This window comes from Pyrgilauda ruficollis, unplaced genomic scaffold (genome assembly GCF_017590135.1).
Source record: "Pyrgilauda ruficollis isolate IOZ18807 unplaced genomic scaffold, ASM1759013v1 scaffold16, whole genome shotgun sequence".
Lineage (NCBI taxonomy): Eukaryota > Metazoa > Chordata > Aves > Passeriformes > Passeridae > Pyrgilauda > Pyrgilauda ruficollis.
In genome coordinates this window covers 8432583-8452561 of record NW_024514764.1, presented here as the reverse complement: position 1 = coordinate 8452561, position 19979 = coordinate 8432583, and the positions used below count along the sequence as shown (strand labels likewise).

The 19979-nt window shown below is 37.5% G+C and overlaps 1 protein-coding gene across 5 annotated transcripts in view; it reads left to right on the top strand.

Annotated features, from left to right (window-relative positions):
- The window catches only part of PARN (poly(A)-specific ribonuclease), a 44792-nt gene extending 28411 nt beyond the window's left edge, over positions 1–16381 (top strand). For all 5 annotated transcript variants that reach the window (XM_041462690.1, XM_041462689.1, XM_041462691.1 and 2 more), the window contains 4 exons: positions 546–620; positions 8870–9059; positions 15082–15275; positions 15487–16381. In XM_041462690.1, the coding sequence (XP_041318624.1) occupies positions 546–620; positions 8870–9059; positions 15082–15275; positions 15487–15539 (512 nt within the window). In that variant the 3' untranslated portion in view covers positions 15540–16381. The remainder of the gene's footprint in view (positions 1–545; positions 621–8869; positions 9060–15081; positions 15276–15486) is intronic.
- Positions 16382–19979: the final 3598 nt, after the last annotated feature.

Below are 19979 nucleotides of genomic sequence, written 5' to 3'. Positions count from 1 at the left end.
TTATTTCCAGTCACTGTTCCATTGTAACAGCTTCCAAATGAGGTCCATGATTTTCTGCATTTGTCCTCATATTGACTCAAATTAAGTTTTTAGTTCGCATCCAGGAAATTATGTATAGTGGGATTCAAACAAATCAGAGGCTGAAAATTTAGTGTCCCAACAGTGGAGTTCTCCATTGGTGTGATCAATCCTCTACCCACCCCTTTCGACTGGAATTTATCATCACTCAAAGAGCTGTTATTTATTTGAGTAAAGGGCTGAAATTCCCAGAGAATCACTTCAGTTTATTTCATAGGCTCGCATAGAAGCCATGAAGGGAGGATGTGAGGGTCTGGGGTGTACAGGATGCTCATGCTGTCCTGACTTTCTGAGCATTTCCAGGCCCTTGTGCAGCGGGGTGTGAACTACACACCTGTACAGTGGACAAAAGCCTTCTCAAGTGCAGTTACTCTTAGTTGGCTTTTTTATGTCATGGCATATCAGATAAAAATCTGTGACTGAGTCAAAAATAAAAATAGTAATAAAAATTTCTTTTGCTTTTCTAGGTAACATTCAGGTTTCATGGATTGACGATACATCAGCATTTGTCTCATTGAGCCAGCCAGAGCAAGTACAAATAGGTGAGTGTTGCTGGATTTATTTCAGCATTAAGACTTTAACTGGCTCCTGCAAAATGCTCTGAGCCAGCAGGGTCTGTGATTCTAATGGCAAAACCAGTGACTTGCTTGGAGGAACTGGACTTCCATACCAGCAGCAGCACATGTGTGGCAGCAAAGACAAGTCCAGGTTGAACTTGATTGAGAGTTTTGTGTTTCATTCCATGATCCTCCAAGTACCTAAACCTCTAGGTAGAATAGTGCTGATTTCTTCACTTGGTGCAGTATTTATTGAGGCTATTTACTGTTACTTTGCACAGAGTATAACTATCAAAGACTTTTGTGGTCTTCACCTCCAAGTAACCTTTGGACTGATGCACATTTAGTTTGGTTTACATTTTCAAGGAACAAATGCAGTGAGAAGCCTTTTGGTGCATTGTAGAACACACGCAAAATAAGAGTGTCCAAAGAGCCTGGACTGCTAATGTGCCTAGTGTCTGTGTATGAACAATGTGCAGCCTCTCCAGACCTAAGTTTTTAAATGTTTATTCGAACATTTGAAAATACTGCTGTTACTTATGTGGGAAAACAGTCTTCTTAGTGTGTTGGGTGTTAGGCTGGGTTTGTTTGTGGTTTGGGGATTTTATGTTCTTTTGGGGGTGGCTTTGGGGTGGGGTTTTTAAAAGATTTTTGATTGTAGTTGAATCCACAACTCTTAGTGTTTTCTCTAGTTCTTTGGGGCATTTGAGTTCTGACCCATCACCTTACTTCAGGGAGCAATGGCTGGAAGTAGGCCATTATAGATGATGATCTGGGATATGTTCTGGTAGTGTCACCCCTGTTTACTGAAACACTTGCATCAAATGCTGTGGGGCCAGTGAGAGCAGCAGTATATGCAGCACTTGTAATTAACTGGCTAAAATTTTATTGCTCTTAAGAGCTATTCAGACAGAATTCCCACAATTAAAAAAAGAAATAAAACCAATTAGAAAACACCACTGAGTTTACCATCATCTGTCCTTACTAAGCTCAACTAAAGAAGCTTTCAGGGTCTGCATGTACAATCGCTGCATCTCTGTAATTCCTTGTGAACATCCTGGGAGTGTTTATCACACTTCCTCATACATTCATAGCTCTGCAGAGATTTTGAGGGCTCACCAGCAGCCTCCTTACAGCAATTGCTCCATAGCAGGAAGAGCCATTGTTTCTGCATCCATATATAGATATAAGAATGAAATAACTTCTAATGAGAAGTTTCAGAAGAAGAATTATGTCAATTAAAGCCTTCCTAGATGCTGATACTCTAAATTCCCCACTGCTGTCACCTCAGGTACTTACCCATTGTCTAAATGCTTGGTATATCCACTTCACCACTACTTGTTGTTGTTGTTAGGTTTGGTTTTGGTTTTTTTGTTCTGCTTTTGTTATAGCAACTACATATTTTGGAAAGAGCTGAATGTCTGCAGAATATTGAAACTGAATTTTTCTGGCACTGCTCTGTGTCTTTTTTTGTGCTTTGACAAGCAGGGAGGCTTGTTCTGTGGCCTACGTGCTGGGAAATGTTATTTGTTTGAAAGCTCAGGTGATTATAGTCTTTCTTAGATTTTTATGAAATCAGGTTAGTAGAAATTCATGTACTGAAAGCAGTGAGCCTACAAAGCTGATAAATTAAAGCAACCTCAATTACCAAAAATTGTGTGATTTTTACTGTAAAATTTTTTTAAATTCTTGATATTTTGTTGGTTTGGGTATTGGGTTTTTTTCTGTAATAAATGCATTTTAAATTCCATTCTGTTATTCTATTTCCTCATCTTCAATTCTTTATGAATTGTTTTGGTAATAAAAGTCACTGTTTGTACTTGTGATTTAGTGAGATATGCTTAACTGAAGGACCTAGGAGAAACTGTGGCTGTTTTTTTAACCTGTTCCTATAAATGTCTGCATTTTCTGGACTTTGTAAAAAGCCTTGGAGGACTGTGAAGCAACATGAATACAAGGCAAGATGTTGCTACGGGTGTACTTCTATGCTTACCTCTTAAAGAGGTTTCTGACTTTGAGCTGGTATTAAAATTTACAGTTAAGTAAACACAAGTGCAACAAGAACACCTATGGGACATAAATGGATCAAGGACATGAAAAGTGTATGGAATTTTCCCGTAAAGTGTTCAGATTTCCCTTACAGAGGAGTCTAAGTACTGTAAAAACATCCAGACTCGCTTTGCATCTTCTTAATAAGGCAATTGTGTGTGAAAAAGCAGTTAAAATAGGACTGGTTTTGTAATTATCTGCATGGAGTGTTAACTCCATGTCTATCAGATTTTGAAACCCCGTTCACAACTGGGAGGTGTTTTTATTTTTCTGTTGCAGCAGTGATTCAAACACTGAATATTTGGCTGAACTAAGGTGACTTGAAGAGCACATCATTTAAAGACTGATCTGCCATCCTCCCTGGGTGTGCATGCTCAGCATAACCAGTCGATGGATCTGCCTGGTTTCTTAACAATTTTGCTCCAATAACTTTTAATTTTGTTCAGCTTCATAGGTGTTACAAGATAATTTGAAATATGATTTGTCTCTATGACTAGCTTTGTATAACTGTATCTAAGGTTAGTACTGAAATGGTGGTACTTGTCTTTCATATTTCAAATAATTAGTTATCATGTTTAACCTTTACACATGACAGACCTCTCAAAATGTGGCACTTTGTGTAAACTGTTGCTGCTGTGCTGTTTTTGTTGTTTCTAGCTCTCCTGGCTTAATTATTTTAAATAGGCTAAAAACTTGTTCATCAGCATCCTGGGAATATGTTGGATTTCTCACTGATTCAAAAATCCATTTTGAATATGTAGAGAAAAAAATATATCTCTTCATCCCCCAGTGCTCTTTAAAACAATGTGCCTGAGTTAAGTAATATAATGGATGGTAACCATTAAAACCTAGTCCAAAACTGATTGGTAAAACATTGGCCTATAAGATTTTCTGCTTATAAACTATACATTTGATTAGCTGAATTTAGCTAATAAACAGCTCTTCCAATTTCGCATGATAATCAGTAGTGTTTATGTTGCTAGGGAGAATGTGCATTCCAATGTTTTAATTGTTCAGGAGTTACCCTGAAGGACCTATGAATCTTAGCATAATATAAAAAGACTTGTTTTCTCTTCCACTTTATTTCCTCTGAAAAACTAAGTAGGGAAAAGGGCAGTATTTTTATAGGCAATTTTGGAGCAGCTTCTAACTTTCCAACTGAATATGGCATGCTTTAAAACACACAAACAAGAAACCTTGGGAAACAAGAGTCAAATGCCTTAAACTTCTCATTTTGTTGCTTATGATGATATCCAAGAATCTTCACTTTATTTGGTTATTCATGCGACTCACACATTGGCAATCTTTATTATGAGTAGAAAAGGCTTGTTCTTGTATAAAATCATATATATGCATTCTCTGTAGCTTGAAGTGGAAGCTGCAGCAGGACAGATGCTAGGGAACAGTTGCACAGTCACCCTGCTGTGCCTGTCTGTGCAAGCTGGACCTGGCCCTTGCCGGGAGAGGCTCTTGGCTTCTAGTGGGCTCTGTGTCGCTGCTGGGCTGCCGCAATGTCATCTTAAAGCCAATAGCAGGTTTATGAAAGTGGTGGTTATATGGCTCTGATTTGTCTTAACTTTTTGGAATATGCTGTGCTGTAAACTGATTTCCAGGCTACAAGCACCTGAAAACTATAATGGTCACTATAATAAACATAGTCTATGTTCTGTTGGGATTTGCTGATCAAAGTAGGTAATTAATAAGAATTTTTTAATGGTTGATATTCCTTTAGTTGGACATCTGGGAGACAAAACTTTCTGTTACCAAGTTACACTGCAAGTGGCATCAGCGTTTCTGTCAAACATGAAGCACATATTTGTTAAGTGTGTGGCAAAAGATAAACCTGTGCACTGTTAGAGCTGATGAACACAAGAAACTTCAGCACTAACTTTTTGCATACAGCTTCTCACTCTTAAGATTGTTGTCTTGCTAAATAAGTTTGCCTTTGGATGCTGTTCAGCTTTATGTATTTATAAAGCTGGCTTTCCATTTGGAGAGGTTAGTATGGAATAAGTACTGTTTCAGTGATCCTGTGACTTACAAGGATCTAGACTTCATCCAGATAGTCTGGAAATGGTGGGGAAAATGGGAGAGACTTCAGCTTGTCTTAACTGTCAAGCAAACCCACTATTTTATTTCAATGAAAAAATTGGTATGATCTGAAGTATTTGTACTTCAGCTACTTCAGCCCCTCAACTGTTCTGTGCAGTTAACTTGTGAGTCCTCTGCACAGAACAGTTAACTCACAAGTTAATGCTTTGGATCAATGTTAAGCCCTTGTTTTTCACGATTTCTTGGAATGTTGTCATCCAGCTTTGACTGTTCAGGTTGCTGGCCTAAAAAGAAGGGATAGCTGGAATTCTTTCAGTAATTAAATAACTTAATCTGTAAGGGAGTTAAAGTGCTTTATAACAATCTCCATACATGTGCACAGCATGAAATGTGTGCTGTCCTCTCTGTTCTTTGTTAAGGAAAATATTTTAAGTTTAAGCTTTGCATAAGGATCCTTCTTCTTTCTTTGGCATGCTTCGTAATTAGCATTTTATCTCCCTTCTGTAAAACCATTTTCTTTCAGATCACCTGTCCATTTTCCCCTGCTCTCCAACATGGAGGTTCAAAGCCTTATTTTGGTTAGCTCTCTGACTTGCCATTCTCCTTTGCAAGGTGAAGATCTGCTTTGTCTCTGCACTGATACTGCCCCTTGCTCTGCATTCAGATACCAATCTTTGGACAATGCTCTTTTATTTAGAATCTGGATAGGCACCTTCTATCTTAAACTGATGCAGGAGAGGAAAACAAAGGAATGGGCAGCACCATGTACAAATTGGTGTTATCAGTTTGGGTACAGCCTGCAGATAGTTGCTGTTATCAAATATACTTAAGAGGCTCTGGTCCAGCTAATTAGTCATGTATGTTAACATTTTAATGCCTTGCAGCAGAAATTGTCCTGGTATGCTTGAAAGGCTGAAAACTGTATATAGGTTAACAAAAGGGGCCATTAATGTTACACTGACGATTTCACTAATATTTAACAAAATATTGTTGAATTCTTCTTACACCTTGATAATGTCCATGGTTACGTGATCATATACATGTTTCTTTAGGATTTATGGCTTCTCCAGGAATATAGTTGTACAATTGCTGTGGAGCAACTCGGCCCTGAATGTTCTGTAGGGGACAATTTAATTCCATTTAGGTTAATTTAAAAGATGCCCTCTAATTTGGGATGTTGAGTCTTCTGCTTTCTGTTGAAAAAATAGGCACACAGCACTGCTGCTTCCACTCCTGAGTTTTACTTTGAAAACTGGATTGTGCATGTGCACTTTTCTCATCATGGCAAACTTCTGGATTGTTACATGTGGCATGAATAGCCCTAGTAGTCAGTAAATAAGGCTGTGGAACAATATGGTGAGTATTGAGGGTAAAAGAAAATACCACCTTAGCTACTGACTAATTGCACACTGTTGCTCTGGCTGAGGCAGTGGTCTCATGTTTTAAGTAAATCATGATCAGATAAGGTTAATGCAGCATCGATACAAAGGTCACTTAAAGGCTTCATAAGTGAAATTTTACTGAAGTATTTCATAAGCTTAAGTGTTTAGTATTGCAGCCTTAATCTGTATAGCTCTGTGTGTTTATTGTATTTATATATAGTGGCTTTTCTTTTATCTACACAGCTCACCAACATATTTGTCTTTTTATTAAGAGGCTTAATATTGTCAGTGGCCATCTGTCAGGATGTTGCTCTGCATAAAAGCAAGGACTTGACAAAAGGGTATTTTTGTACACCTTCCTCTTGGACCACTCAATGACAGTCAGCCTGTTTGATGTCTTCCCTAATAACGAGGGAAGGTGCCATCCTCTAGAAATGCTTTTCCCAAAACAATTTGCAATTACTGTTATTCTGCTATGAGACAGAAACTTTAGGGCTGCAATTAATGTGAAATGCAGCCATGTGATGTTGGTTACTAGGTCAGGTTTCTCACAGAAAGATTTGTCTCATCTCTTACAATTTAAAGAAATAATCAAATAGTCCCCCTGAGTTCTCTTTAGTTTTTTGGAATTCACAGAGCATTCTAGCAGAGCATTTATTTTGTTGGGAGTGCAGAACAACCTAACTGTATTTGCTTTGTTTGGCAATATGGACAGCATCCATCAAAAAAGCATCAGAGAAAATGTATTAAACTCCTACAAGGAGCTGCTATTGCAAGCTTGTTTTATCTCTGTGGCTCCTTAGACTTCTCCATATGGCTTCATTTCAGTTTTTCAATGATGAAACAAAATATTCAGCATGTAACATTTTATATTAAATATATATGCTATATATGTATATACATATATTTGTGTGTGTATGTGCCATATGAATGGATTGCTGTAAAATACATGCCTTATTTTAAGAAAGTAGGGTTGACTTTGTACAAAAATACTGACTCTTGCACAGATTTATTTTAGAATTATATTTAGCCTCAAATTATTTGTTTTTCTTCCTTAAGAAAGGGCTGAGTTTATCAGGGAATTAAATGGCAGACCCATAACTTTGGCTCATATCTTGTAGCAAAACAAATAATGTTATTGTGTTTTAACAAATGAGTATGTATCAGATGATCCATGGTAAATTTGTGCTTGATTTTAGCGAGTAAAAACATGCTTGAGTTTAACTAAACAAATTTTACCCCAAGGAATGTTGGCTGGCATGCAGTAAACTCCAGTGAGCCTTATTAATTCATTCATGATGCCTGCCTCATAACTTCATGGGCAATAAATATTGTCCTACTTCTTGCAAACAGACCCTGTAACTTTGCTGTTCAAAACAAATATAAGGGGGATGAAAGGAGGTATGTCTGACACTTGTTGGTTAGTGCAACTATCTCATGGGGCTGTTAATCATAACTACTGCTGTCTGTACTTGGGATTAAAATTATCAGAACTCTTGCCTGGTCTTACGTACGCTGCAACTGCAGCATTTATGTACCATGGCAGGTATTGTAGATATCTCATTTCACTGTTACACAGCAAAGATACAAAATGGATGATCCATCCTGAAAGAGGAGAAAAAGCCATATCCACCCATCTTCCTCACCTTTTCTGAAATTTGGTGTTGGAGCTTGCCTCTCTAGTGCTTGCACCAGAGGTAGCACAGAATACCTGTATTTAGAACAGCTCAGCTAGAATCCCGAAGTGGGATATGCATCTGAAATGGCTCTAAAAAATTGGAAGTACATAATACAATCAGGATTTTTGTCCCGCTACAATTGCAGTATTTTAAAATGTGCAGAAAAACAATCTGAGGTTGGAAGGGGGTTTGTTTTGCTTTGTTTACATTTAAACTGGTTTACTGGTTGGTTTACAATACTTTCTTTCAGAGCGCTAGGCTGAAAGCAGCAGAAGACACCAGTTGACAGTCAGTTTAATTTGCTGATTCATCTGTTACAGGGATGGCATCAGGCCAGAGTTTGGCTCACAGACTAAAGGCTGAGAGCTGAGAAGATGCTGAGACTTGAAGGAATGTTGTTAAATTGTTACTGAGTGGAGGCAGTGAAAGTTTTTTTTCTTCAGTTTTAAAGTGCTTCAAATTGACAGAAATGTTTCTACCTTGAACTTGAAGTGTTTTTTGGTTAAAGGGAGATCAGACAATAGAAAGATACAAGGATGGAACAGCTGGCTGTTAGTTAAGTGCTTCTTCCATGGATATCTTGTGCAACCAAAAATGCAGCTCAAATAAGCTTATGTTTCACAGCAATCAAACAGAGTTTTGGCAAAGGCTTTGCAAATGTCGTCTTTTCCTGGCAGGCTTGCAAAATAAACCTGCTGGGTTAAGTAATGAGACTAAAAGGGAAAAAATCCAGGAAATCTTTTCTTGCCAACAAGCAATCTGGAAGAGGGTTACGACTGAAGAATTGATCGTTTCTAATTTAAAAGAAATGTCTTAAGTAGATTTAACTCTTTTTGCACAAAGTCTGACTTTGAGAAGAGCTTTGAGCATCTAGTTTGACATTGTGACTTCTAGAGAATATGGCATTTTGGGTTTGTTTTGTTTTTTTTAATTGCTAACAATGGAACTAGAAATTGTTTTATGAACAGAACAAATAACTTGCAGCCTTCTGCTTTTCAAAATAAGCTATTTCAGTAGAGGGCATGCTGTCATTTAAGTGTTTTGTATATAATATCATTCTCCTCCTCCATAGCTGTAAACACCAGCCGGTATGCTGAAAGTTATAGGATCCAGACATATGCAGAATATGTGGAGAAAAAACATGAAGAGAAACAGGCCAAGAGAAAATGTACAGAAGATAGTTGGAAGGAGATGGAGAGGAAGAGGTTAAAAACCCAGTGCACACCTTACGTTTCCCAGAGTCGATACTACTGTGTTAACAGGTGAGATGTCTGCGCTGCCAGCTCGTGCTCTTACTGCATTTCTGTCCAAAATCTAGCAATTTTCAGGTAGTTCTTAACTAATACAGGACCTTTTTTCTGTATGTATTTCTTGGCGTATAAATCAGCAGCAGTACATCAGCTGTCAAAAGATGATAGGTAAAGGAGCAGAGGGACTTTTCATCACGAATGTGATCAGACAAACTTTTAAATGCTGGGACTTGAGGGCAGGTCATATCACAGCTTCTGAGCTTGATGTAGTAGCATCGTTTCTTATAACCAAAATTTCAAAATTCTTTTTTTTAGTCGTATGACACTTGTGAATGGCTGTGTCATGTGGACACTTAGTTGTCATCATATATCCTTTTAAAGACCATGTTGGTTTTGGGCTGACTTTCCATAGTGATAGTAGTGCCACAAAGAATGGTATAAATTCTCTTCTAGAGCTGTCCTGGTGAAGTTGTCCTTATGCTTCAGAAATAGGATAGCAAATGATGATACTTGCAAGGCTTTAAGTTTTCAGTGTAAAACTTGAAAAGGGCTTTAGTTCATTATTTAAGGACAAAATTAAGTCAGGACATGTTCCCTATTTTGCTGTGTGTATTTCTTGTTCCATATTTATCCGCTGACATTAGTGACAGGTTTTGGGTGTGATGGTAACAGGCAGCTTCTTTCTCAGTCATCTGTGTAACTGAGCATGTGAAGAGATTTTTATTGTTAATATAATTGTATAAGTAACCTATCAAGTTATTGCCATTCTTCCCCCTCCTTTCTCCTGCACTGTCCCCCCAGTTCTATGAATTCTATATGAGAATAAGTTTGAGTGGAGTGTGTAAGTTACATTTCTCTAAGCAGATGTTTTGGTTTGTTTTTGGGGGGTTTTGTCTCCTTCTCCTCTTTGCCCTGTGGTAACACAAAGTAAATTTGGTGGTCATAAAACCAGTGCTGAAGTATTTCTGCTTTATCTTTCTTGGAAATTAAGTTCTAGTTCTCATTGTATCTTCCTGTAAATGTTAATCTGACATGTAACAAATTCACTAAACTTGTTCTGTTCTTCTCATGACCTCATGATTTTGCAGGTGTGTATTTTGGCAAGCTGTCAGATGTTCATGGCTTTTGTCATGGTGGGAATTCTAGATGTGTTATAGACATGTTTGATTCAAAAAAACATATGGAGGAATGATGATACAATCCGTATCAAATGAAGTTAGTTTAATGGAGCTGTTGTACTCGGGGATCCTGGGGAGTCCGTGCTGTGAGGAGATGAGGAGCTTTAAGGATGCTCCTGGCACCAGCCTGTACGTGGCTAAGGCTTAGCTCTGTAACTAAGGTGGTAGACTATTAAGTAGTCTGGAAATACTTACTACACCTTGAGTTTGCTGCAAAGAAACACTAAGTTCTAGTTTTGTTTCTGCCAGAGGAAGTGTCTCCTCTCAATGAATGCTGGAGTTTGGGTACCTCACAGGCTCCAGGCAGATGGTAATGATGGCAGCTCACGAAGAACAGGAAATGCAGAAAGCTGATTTGCTGTTGTCTTGCAAAGAAGTTTAAGATCCACCACAAATGTGTCATTTGGAAAATTGCTGAACAAAATTTTCAGTACATTTTTTTCCCTAAAAGTTTGCCATACTCCAGTGAGTTGGTTGTCTTAAGTACTTACTCTCCTTGAAAATTTTAAATATATTTCTTCAGCTAGTGTTGTAAAATTCTACAAGAAGTAGGTTTTTGTTTTCATGTGATCAACATCGTGACAGCCTTGGATAGCAGCCTTTATTTTGTTGACAGATCTCTTGTAATTCATGTTACATAATTTTTTGTTCTCTTATTATTCCATTAATAAAGTGATTTGGTTCTGTCCCACATTGCCTCTCATGCAGGTCTTTTGACATTTTTTTCTTAATTTATTTTTATTTTTTACCAGTTATATTTAATTCTTTTGTCAACTTATATTTTGTAAATGCTTCCTCTGAAGTATAATCTGTTTAGATAGAATGTGGAACTGCAAACCATGGTCTTAGAGTTCATCTTGAGTGAAATCATTCTTTTCCAGAAAAGGTATATAAAAATATTTATATCTAAAGGTATATAAAATATTTCAGTTTTATCTATTATATACAATAACTTTGATATAAAATATAATATCAGTATTTATATAAACAATCAGGACAAATATATATGTGTGCAGGTATATTTATCCAGATTAGTTGAAGTCATATCTAACTGAGCACTCAGCACTGTGATGTATCCAGCAGCTGATCCCTTATAATAGCTTCATGTTACTACATCCTTTATTTATTTATTATTTAATAAGCTTGCTGCATCAGCTTCTGCCAAGGAGCACAGCTGCAGGATAGCTGTTTGTCTCCATGATGACAATGTGTCCTCGTTACTTTTTCATTCAGTAAGCAAGTTGTTGAGTATTTCTTGTAAGGAACTTTTGTCTTAAATTGACAGATTGATAAATATGCAAACAAAGGTTTTATAATTCTTGTCTTGTTGATAAAACTGTAGTTCTGTATTGTAGAGGAATTTCTCTTCAGAAAATAAAGTTTAATAGCATTAATAGCAGTCACAAGGTAAAATTATTTATAATTACTATGTATCCCTAGCATATAAATTAATACTACCCTTAAATATAAAAATCAATTTCCATGGAAATATGTCTAATTATTAATGTAAGATGGAGAAGTAGATGAAAAACTGCTGCATTTGACAAAACTTCAAGTAGTAAATAAGATCCCCTTGTCCAAATCTCTTGCTATTCAGAACACACATAGGAAACAGATGGAACTGGCTATGTTGTGCTTAGCAAATGACTGCCTGCCAGCTCTGCCATGACTGTTAAATGCATGGCTTTAAGAGCTTTGCCTTAGCAAAACAGTGTTAAACCATAGCAGGAAAAGTCAAATAGGGTATGCTCTATGGAAAACTAGGTACCCTGCTCTATTTGTACTTACTCTCCTGATCATCATCTGGAAAGAGTAGAGTAAGGGCAATGACAGAAGACTCGTATGAAGTACAAGGAAGGGATGCAGTATTCTGCCTAAAACTATGAGTGCTGCATCTTCTGTCAATTCAGGGTGCTGTTTGTAGCACCACTTCCTTGAATGTCTTCATTTTGCCAACGATTATCTAATTTTTGAAATGTGCAAGTGTTGCTGCTTGGTTTATTGATGATGATTCTTTCGGTTTATTACAGAAATGATTGTTTATAGTGGTTTATTACCCAGTAAAGAATAGGATTTGCAAAAGCTGAGGTATTAAAGGTATAGGTAACAAATATTGCAAGTAAGTTATTATAGTGTTCCTGCATGTAGTGTTATTTTAGGTGAGTTCACCTGCTCTTCAGCTGAAATAACTGATTTTTATGGTGGATCAGTATCTATTCCCACACCTTGATGTTGTTTCAAGTGTCAAGAGAACTTGTAGTTTTGTGTAAATTAAATTTATTTGAAATTGTAGGTCCTCGTATATCCAGGCCAATTACAAATACCTTGTTGTGATGAAGTGTTTCTTTGAAAACTCAGACATGCTTTTCCAAAACAGAAAATGTTAAATGCTACATCAGAATTGTTTTCCTACTTTTTGCTCCCCTCCACTTGCTGATTCTTTCAATTTAATTACCATAGTACTAGTTGGATTGCTACTGTTTAGTATGTCTTGAAATATATTCTCTAGAAAATAGAGTTATTGCCTGAATAGCTGATGTACAGGTGTGTTTTGAAACCTAAGTGTTATGTGGTTAGAGGATGGTGTAAATCTGTGTCTCTGCATGGTCATAAGGATCATAAATGAAATCTGTCTGCATTGGGCAATGACTGAAAACTATTACTATGTTCAAATCTTTAACTTTTTTCAGTTGTTTCTCAGCTGAATGGGGAAGTTGAGGCAGATATGTGGACACATCCAAAATAACTGGTATAATTAGAAAACTGAACTTTGAGTAGTGCTCTAACTCATATATGCAACCATACTCGTTTATTACTAAGTGCAGAAATTATGTTGCTCTAATCTTTAATCTTATATAAGATTAAAGAAGAACAAGACATAACAAAATGAACCCTTTCTCCTCTAGAAGCCATGCAATCAATAAATGAATAGAAAATAAAATTATTTGGAAGAATAATGGTTCTTCATTATAAAATATGTTTATTTCATATTTTGTGCTTCCACTTTTTGGTGTTGGGCTGTTTTTTTCCCTGTAAGGTATCTGCAGGAGGACCATAAGGCCTAAAATTAATTTTAATGTTATTCTTTGATACCCAGCTAAATGTGCACTGAAGGTCAAGAACTTTTCTCTTTATTTGCAATAACTTCACAAGAGTCTTATGTTGGAAAAAATTAAATTCAGCCATAAGACCATTCAAGAAGGAATCTTCTTCCTACAGTGAGTGCAAGTTCCCTTCTGAGAGCCATGTGCTGAAGAAATCCTGGGATCATGATTTATGGTTCCTGAGTTTTTTCTTCCTAATGTATTTTTCAGAATGGCTTTCCCCAAAGTAGAATTCTTACAGGCTTTTCTAAACTGTATTTTTAAAAAATAGTAGGTTTTCATTTCCTAATGCTCCTTCTTCCCTAGACATTTTTTCTGTCCAACCCTAGTTTTTGCCTGTTTTGCAATCTCAACGTGTGTACATAGGATTAACAGTTCTATCCAGCTTTTTATTGGTGGTGGTTGTGGTATGACTCAAAATGATGATTTGTAAGAAATCATGCAAGAAGGCCTTCTGTGTGTGAATGTTTGGAGGAAAAACCAGCTATTCGTCAAAGTAAATGGTGTTTGTGCTCCTAAAGTGGATGTAAGAGCATGAGATGTAATCATATGTTTCATCTTTGTTTATTGCCTTTGGACATCCCAGACAGACTCTGTTTTAAGTTGCAAAATGTTCAGCTGAAAAAATTCCATTTCAAAGCCAAAAGTATACTGCAAAATTTAACAGTTCTTCCTTTAGCTGAAACCTTATTGAAACACTTGAATTCACTGCTATTGATTAAAAAGAAAAAAAATTCCTTGTAAAGTTTTGGTTTATAACTTAGTATTAATATTTATTTAGCTCACAGAATGGAACAGGGCTTAGATGCATACAGCCATGTTGTGTAGTTCTAATTAAAAAATAAAAGTTCATAAATCTAAACCTACCCTTTTTAAAATTGGTTGTTCTAAAAGCATTATATTAGACATTTAAGTAGCTGGTGTTTACATATCTAGAAGTTCATAATGGGAACTGGTTTTTAATTAGCCCCTTTGCTACCTCATTCTGTTTTATACTCATGCTAATTTGATTTTAATATTGTCATTTGTCTTCTAAGGAAATTTAACAATAGCATTTCAGTGGAATAAAAGCCTACACAAGGTTATTTCAGTGTGTGCTGAATGGAGTGGAGCTCTGAGTTCATCTTTATACTGTTAGTCAGACTTCATTCCAATGCTACTGATGAAATGAGTGTGCAAGTTTTTGTGCGCTTTTACTGACCCCATGAATAATAGGACTCTACACTTGAAAGCCAGATTTAAAGTTTATTTATGGAGCTTGATGATTTTCTCTACCTTTATATATAAACGCTTTTATAACTACCTGTAGTTCCAGGAGAGAGGTGAAGTTAGCATGTTGACTCCTTCAATTTCAGTGTGTGGTTTTAAGGCTTCAGTTGTGCATGATTTGGTGTCTATTGACAGTGCTTTAAAGAGCTTGCATAGCTATGAGAATAACATGTAAAACTGTGCAGGGATAGAGAACTGATTTAAATACATTTCAGGTGAGTGATCTCATCAGAATAGCAGCTAAGTCTGAGACATCAGTAGTACAGAAAATGAATACCTTGATCTACATAAGATCGGGTTAGATAGCAAATTTAAGGAATTTTGTAGTTAAGCCAAATCTTTCAGATAGTGTAATTTCATGGTACACCACTTAGGACAGTTTATTCTTCTACATTCATAAGCATTTAATAGATGCACAACAATGTGTACTTATGTAATAGTTACTCTTGACTTTTTCACAATCATCTTCCTTCTGTGTTGCAGTTTTACAGGTACTAGTACAGTGGGAAAGAGAAGCATGAGTCCTATTGAGGAGGAAACTGTTTCTGATGATATGGAAGAGGGAGAAGGCCAAGATCCAGAAAATGATCAGACAGACTCCTGTGCAGAGTCCCTTCCAGATGGTAAGAAGAGAGCCAAAAAGTTGAAAAAGATCAAGACAGAACAAGTTCCAGCAGGTAAGTGCTAGAACCATGTTAATGCACATGGTTTTCTGTTCTGTTTGGAAATGTTCTAGGCCTGAACAGAACTGAAATTCTTTTCCTGAAAGTTGTTGCTTCTAGCAGTAACTTACTCCATTACATTCCAAGTTCTTCTTGAAACTGAAGACTGCATCATATAAAAAAAAAATGTTTGATGTAATTTTTATTCCATAATTCTGTCTTCTAGGAAGCCTCACAACTAGTTCCACTGGAATTTTTGAGGTCCCTGAAACATGGTAGAAAACAACTGCCTTAAAAAGTGGAATTCATTGAAAGCAGTTGAGAGAATACACCTCTTGGAAGCCATACTTTATTTAAATAAAGTGGTGTTAACAAAGTATGTGTCCTGAAAATCAGTTTAATTATTTTAAACTGTTTCTTGAACAATCACTGTCAATTTTACTCATGTGTACATCACCTAGTATATGACTTGTCGTTGATCCTGTGAAATCCTTGCTGTTGTAACTGATGTTAGGTTTGAGAAGCAAGATTCAGTGTCCTTTGGTCATCTCCTTTGGCATGCTGGCTATGAACTGTACAAGAACTGGCACTCCGTGATTTTGTGCTAGGCTGTTTCCTTTGCTTGGGGAGTTACCACAGCTCTCCTAATATTTAACTATTTTTTCAGGCAGCTTCAGTATGCTGTCAGCATTCTGGAAACAGGTAGAGCTGCAGTTTCACTTACTGCTTTCTACCTGTTACTTTATCCAGGAACATTTTTTGAATTTCTGTTCTCTACCCCCACCCCCAGTGCAGGTGGTATTCATCTAAATACAGCCTTACACATACCTACCCTTTCAAAAAACTTAACTTAAAAGTTTCTCAAACATTAATTTCCTGGCGGGAGGTAGTTTTTCTTTGTTTTCACATCTGTTGTTCCCACTTTTAAATCTTGATTCTGTAAAAAATGTTTTTTGGTAAATGTGATGAACCTGCTAACTGCACCAGCCCTTTATTTGTTTAAAAAAAGATCTGCATTGGTAGATTTCAGAAAATGTTTGATATTTAAATTTTTGTATCATGGAAATAAAACCAAAATATGTATTTCCATAACATGAAAATTAAAGACATTTTCTTAGGAACTGGTTTTGTTTTTATTTATTAGCATCTGAAATGGTTTGAGTGAGATCTTTTTTTTTTTTGTTTTCCTTCTTCCTAATATAACAATTTTTTGTCATCCTGTGAGTAGCAGACCGTTTTGTTCCATGAACTATTTTCAAGATATTTGTGAAATGTAACCAAGAAAAGCAAGCCTATTGTCATAAGATTTAAATTGCTATGTGTTTCCCTTGGAGGGGTGAAAACAAAAGAATTCTACAAATCAGCACATTCAGAACCATTTCTGTGGAAGAGTGGAATATTAAAAAGGCTTCATTACATTGTATTTACACTAGAGTGGGAACCACTGTCTATTAAATGTGGAATAACCTGTTTGAAGGTATGTCATAATTCATGGGTTTTTAAATGATTGTCAATTTGCATTGCAAAGGGAAAAAATAATTTCAAGATGTTAAATGTGAAATGTTGCATTTCTAGCCTTAGAATACTCCCAGAAGTACTATAGTTAAATTATTTAATAGCAGCTCTATCATCACATTCTCACATTAAAATGTGGGAAAGAAGACTTGCTATTAGTGATGCAAGGGAAAATGAATAACTGAACTCGTCTGCTCTCCAGAATCCAGAGACTTTTCTTCCCTAAGACTCATGACCTTGGAACTAAATACTTAAATTCACTTTCATCTTGAGTGTCCAAAACAATTGTAAATTTAGTTCTCAGAATATGTGCAACACCTAGTACAGTCAAATGGAGTCTTCATCTCTTGTGGAGGTGATTCGCGTAAATGACATAGTGTTCTATCCAAATGTTGGAGGGAGTTAGTAACTGTATATCCTAAAGAACTAGTTTAGCATGATTTGGGACAGAGCTTGAGTCATGATGACGAAAGGGTACAGAAGCATTTAAGGGGATTGTCAGAAGTACAGGTTAAGGGGCAAGGAATTAGCTGCTCAAGAGACACAAAGGGCCACAGTGTCGCAGAGAATCCAGCTGAAGTCTGTACTCTGAGGCCGTTAGGATCTTCACTCTTGAGCAGCAATGCTTACATACCTGCAGGGAAAATGTAAGTCTTAATGACTTTACAATTCAGTCTCTTAAAATTTGTTTCTTCAGAATAGGCTACATGCATACTTGTCTACACTGCAAAGGTTAACAGCTATACCCACTATTTCTATGCAAATCCTCTCAGGTGTCATTTTCACAAGCTGGATATTATTGATCTCTATCGGTAATTAATACCGCTTAAGAAAAGGGGGTTCGTGCATGCCCTAGTCTTTATGTATGTTTGATTTTACCAGTTGACACCTGGATAAGCTACTAAACTTTGCTGGATGGGGCTGTAATATTTCTGACACTAAATGTGGGTGGATGAGTGTCGGAGGTCAGGGTCCAAAGCAGGGACTGACGCCACTCATCCTGCACCAGACCCCGCTGTTGTGTGGGGTTTGGTCCGCTTCCCTGCGCCTTAAATGAAACCATTAATTCTAGAAGGGAAAGAATGTAGCTTAAATTAGATCCACATTTATTTCATAATGTATGTTTAAAATATGTGCATAGAATTTGTTTTGGGAAAGCAAAGCTGTCATCACTAGTTGTGATGGCTCTGGGGCTTCCTGGTCACTGGGGGTTTGTGCTGTTACTGACTCCAGAGGTCAGTGAATCACAGAATATCCTGAGGATCGTCGAGTCCAGCTCCTGGCCCTGCACCGGACAGCCCCGAGCTCCGCCGTGTGCCTGAGAACGTGGTACCGGCGCCTCCCGCCCTCGGGTGCCCCGCTCCCCTCAGGAGAGCGCGGCCGCCGCCCCTCCCCTCCCCGCGGGCCGTATGGGGCTGGGGGCTGCAGCCGCCCTGAGTTGTGCTTTTGCCTTGCGACTGTCTGAAGGAGCCGGCATGACCTTGCCCTCGGTAGTGCTGACGTGGAACATTTTCCTCAGCAGCCGTGCAGCGGCTGTGCTGTGGCGGTGGGTTCCCCGCGTTCCTGCTCGGGGCAGGGTCCGGAGCGGCCAGTCCTCACCGCTAGCTCGGAGGGGACGGAGCTGGGGGGACGCTGAGGAGGTGTAGGAAGTAACAAGCAACAATGTACAGAAGTGCTGGAAGTAGGCGTTGGAGGAATTGAGGAATTGTCTTGAGAAAATGAGGGAATTTTGTATGTGTTTAAAAAAAAGGACACTTGGAAGTGTAGGCCTGAACATGGCAGAATGTGACAAAATGGTGTGGAGAAACGTGAGGGAGGTGAGCTGAAATCCTGCCACTGCACAGCAACAAGAATTGGCTTATTTGGCTGGAACTTAGACTTGACTGGTAATTTATCTGTGGTGATGGAGTACTTCATTGTTCACCTCAGAAAACACACCAAAACTGTATTTGAAATAATAATTTCCAAATTCATCTCAAGTATTTACGGGTGAGAAGTGTTATGAGTCAAAATGCCCAGGATTGCAGCACGGGATTAGGAATGCTGGTATATGAGAAATAGAGATAATTGTCATGTAGATTAAGGGAAGGGTATACCTAAAGCATGGATTTGAGTGGGGACAGGTAAGAGACTGAATGAATCTTATATGAAATTAAGATTGCTGTGAGTGCAGTGGCCTGTTTGTGGTCTCAGATTTGAGCTTATGGTTTGGAGCAAAAAGTTAAAAGCTTCAGATGATTTAGATGGAGACTTAAATTTTATGATGGACCCAGTGGTGAAACCAAGAGAGAGATAGAAAGCTAAAACTTCTGGTGATTGTGGGAAAAAGTAAATGTTGTAATTCTTTCTTTCTTTAAATTTTTGAGTTCTGTCATGGTGCCCAGAAAATGTCTGGTACCCTGGATGTGTTCACTGTCTTTAAATCATAGTAAATGTAATGCAGACAAAAATGTCCTCTGTGATTCAGAGTCAGAGCATAAAGACTCCTGACAATCAAAAGTTCTTGGCTTCCGATGTGTTTAGACTACTGCCAGCTGAGCAGATGTGTACATTGAAGAAGATTCCTCAAGTTACTCCACAGTACATTTAGTAAATGAATAAACATTTTCTTGTTTGTATTGTACTGTTACAGCTTTAAACTTACACTAAACTAATACTGCATGTGTGCTTTACAGATATACTGCTACATGCTTTACAGATATATTGCTACATGTTCATTGGATGAGGAGCAATAGATGGTGAGTTAGACTGAATTTTATAGGGTCAATGTATACATATTTAGGGTGTTCTTTTTGCTGCAATAGGTATGCAGGAAGCTAATTTAAAAGTATGTTTTTTTCCACCAGAGTAATTATTGGCAGCCATGTGCTTCCTTGAGTGCTGTAGCAGATCACAGGTTGGTCCCAGCTCAAGGCAAACTCATATGGAACACATATATTCAGAAATGCAGTACAGAAAGCATTCAGCCAAACTGGGAAAAGTTAGATTTCCCTGCATGTATATTAATTTCTGAAAAGAGCTGATAGCTGTATTTGTACACAAGCAGTCAACAGTCTGCAAGTTTTGCAAACAATGTTGTGGTTTATTACCAGAGTGACCCTGTATGATGGGGCAGGTAGTGGTGTGCAGCTGAACATGAACGTCTGGAGGTTGTTGCTGTGCTGAGACACTTGAACCCTAATCTGTGACCTGTTTTCAACCCAT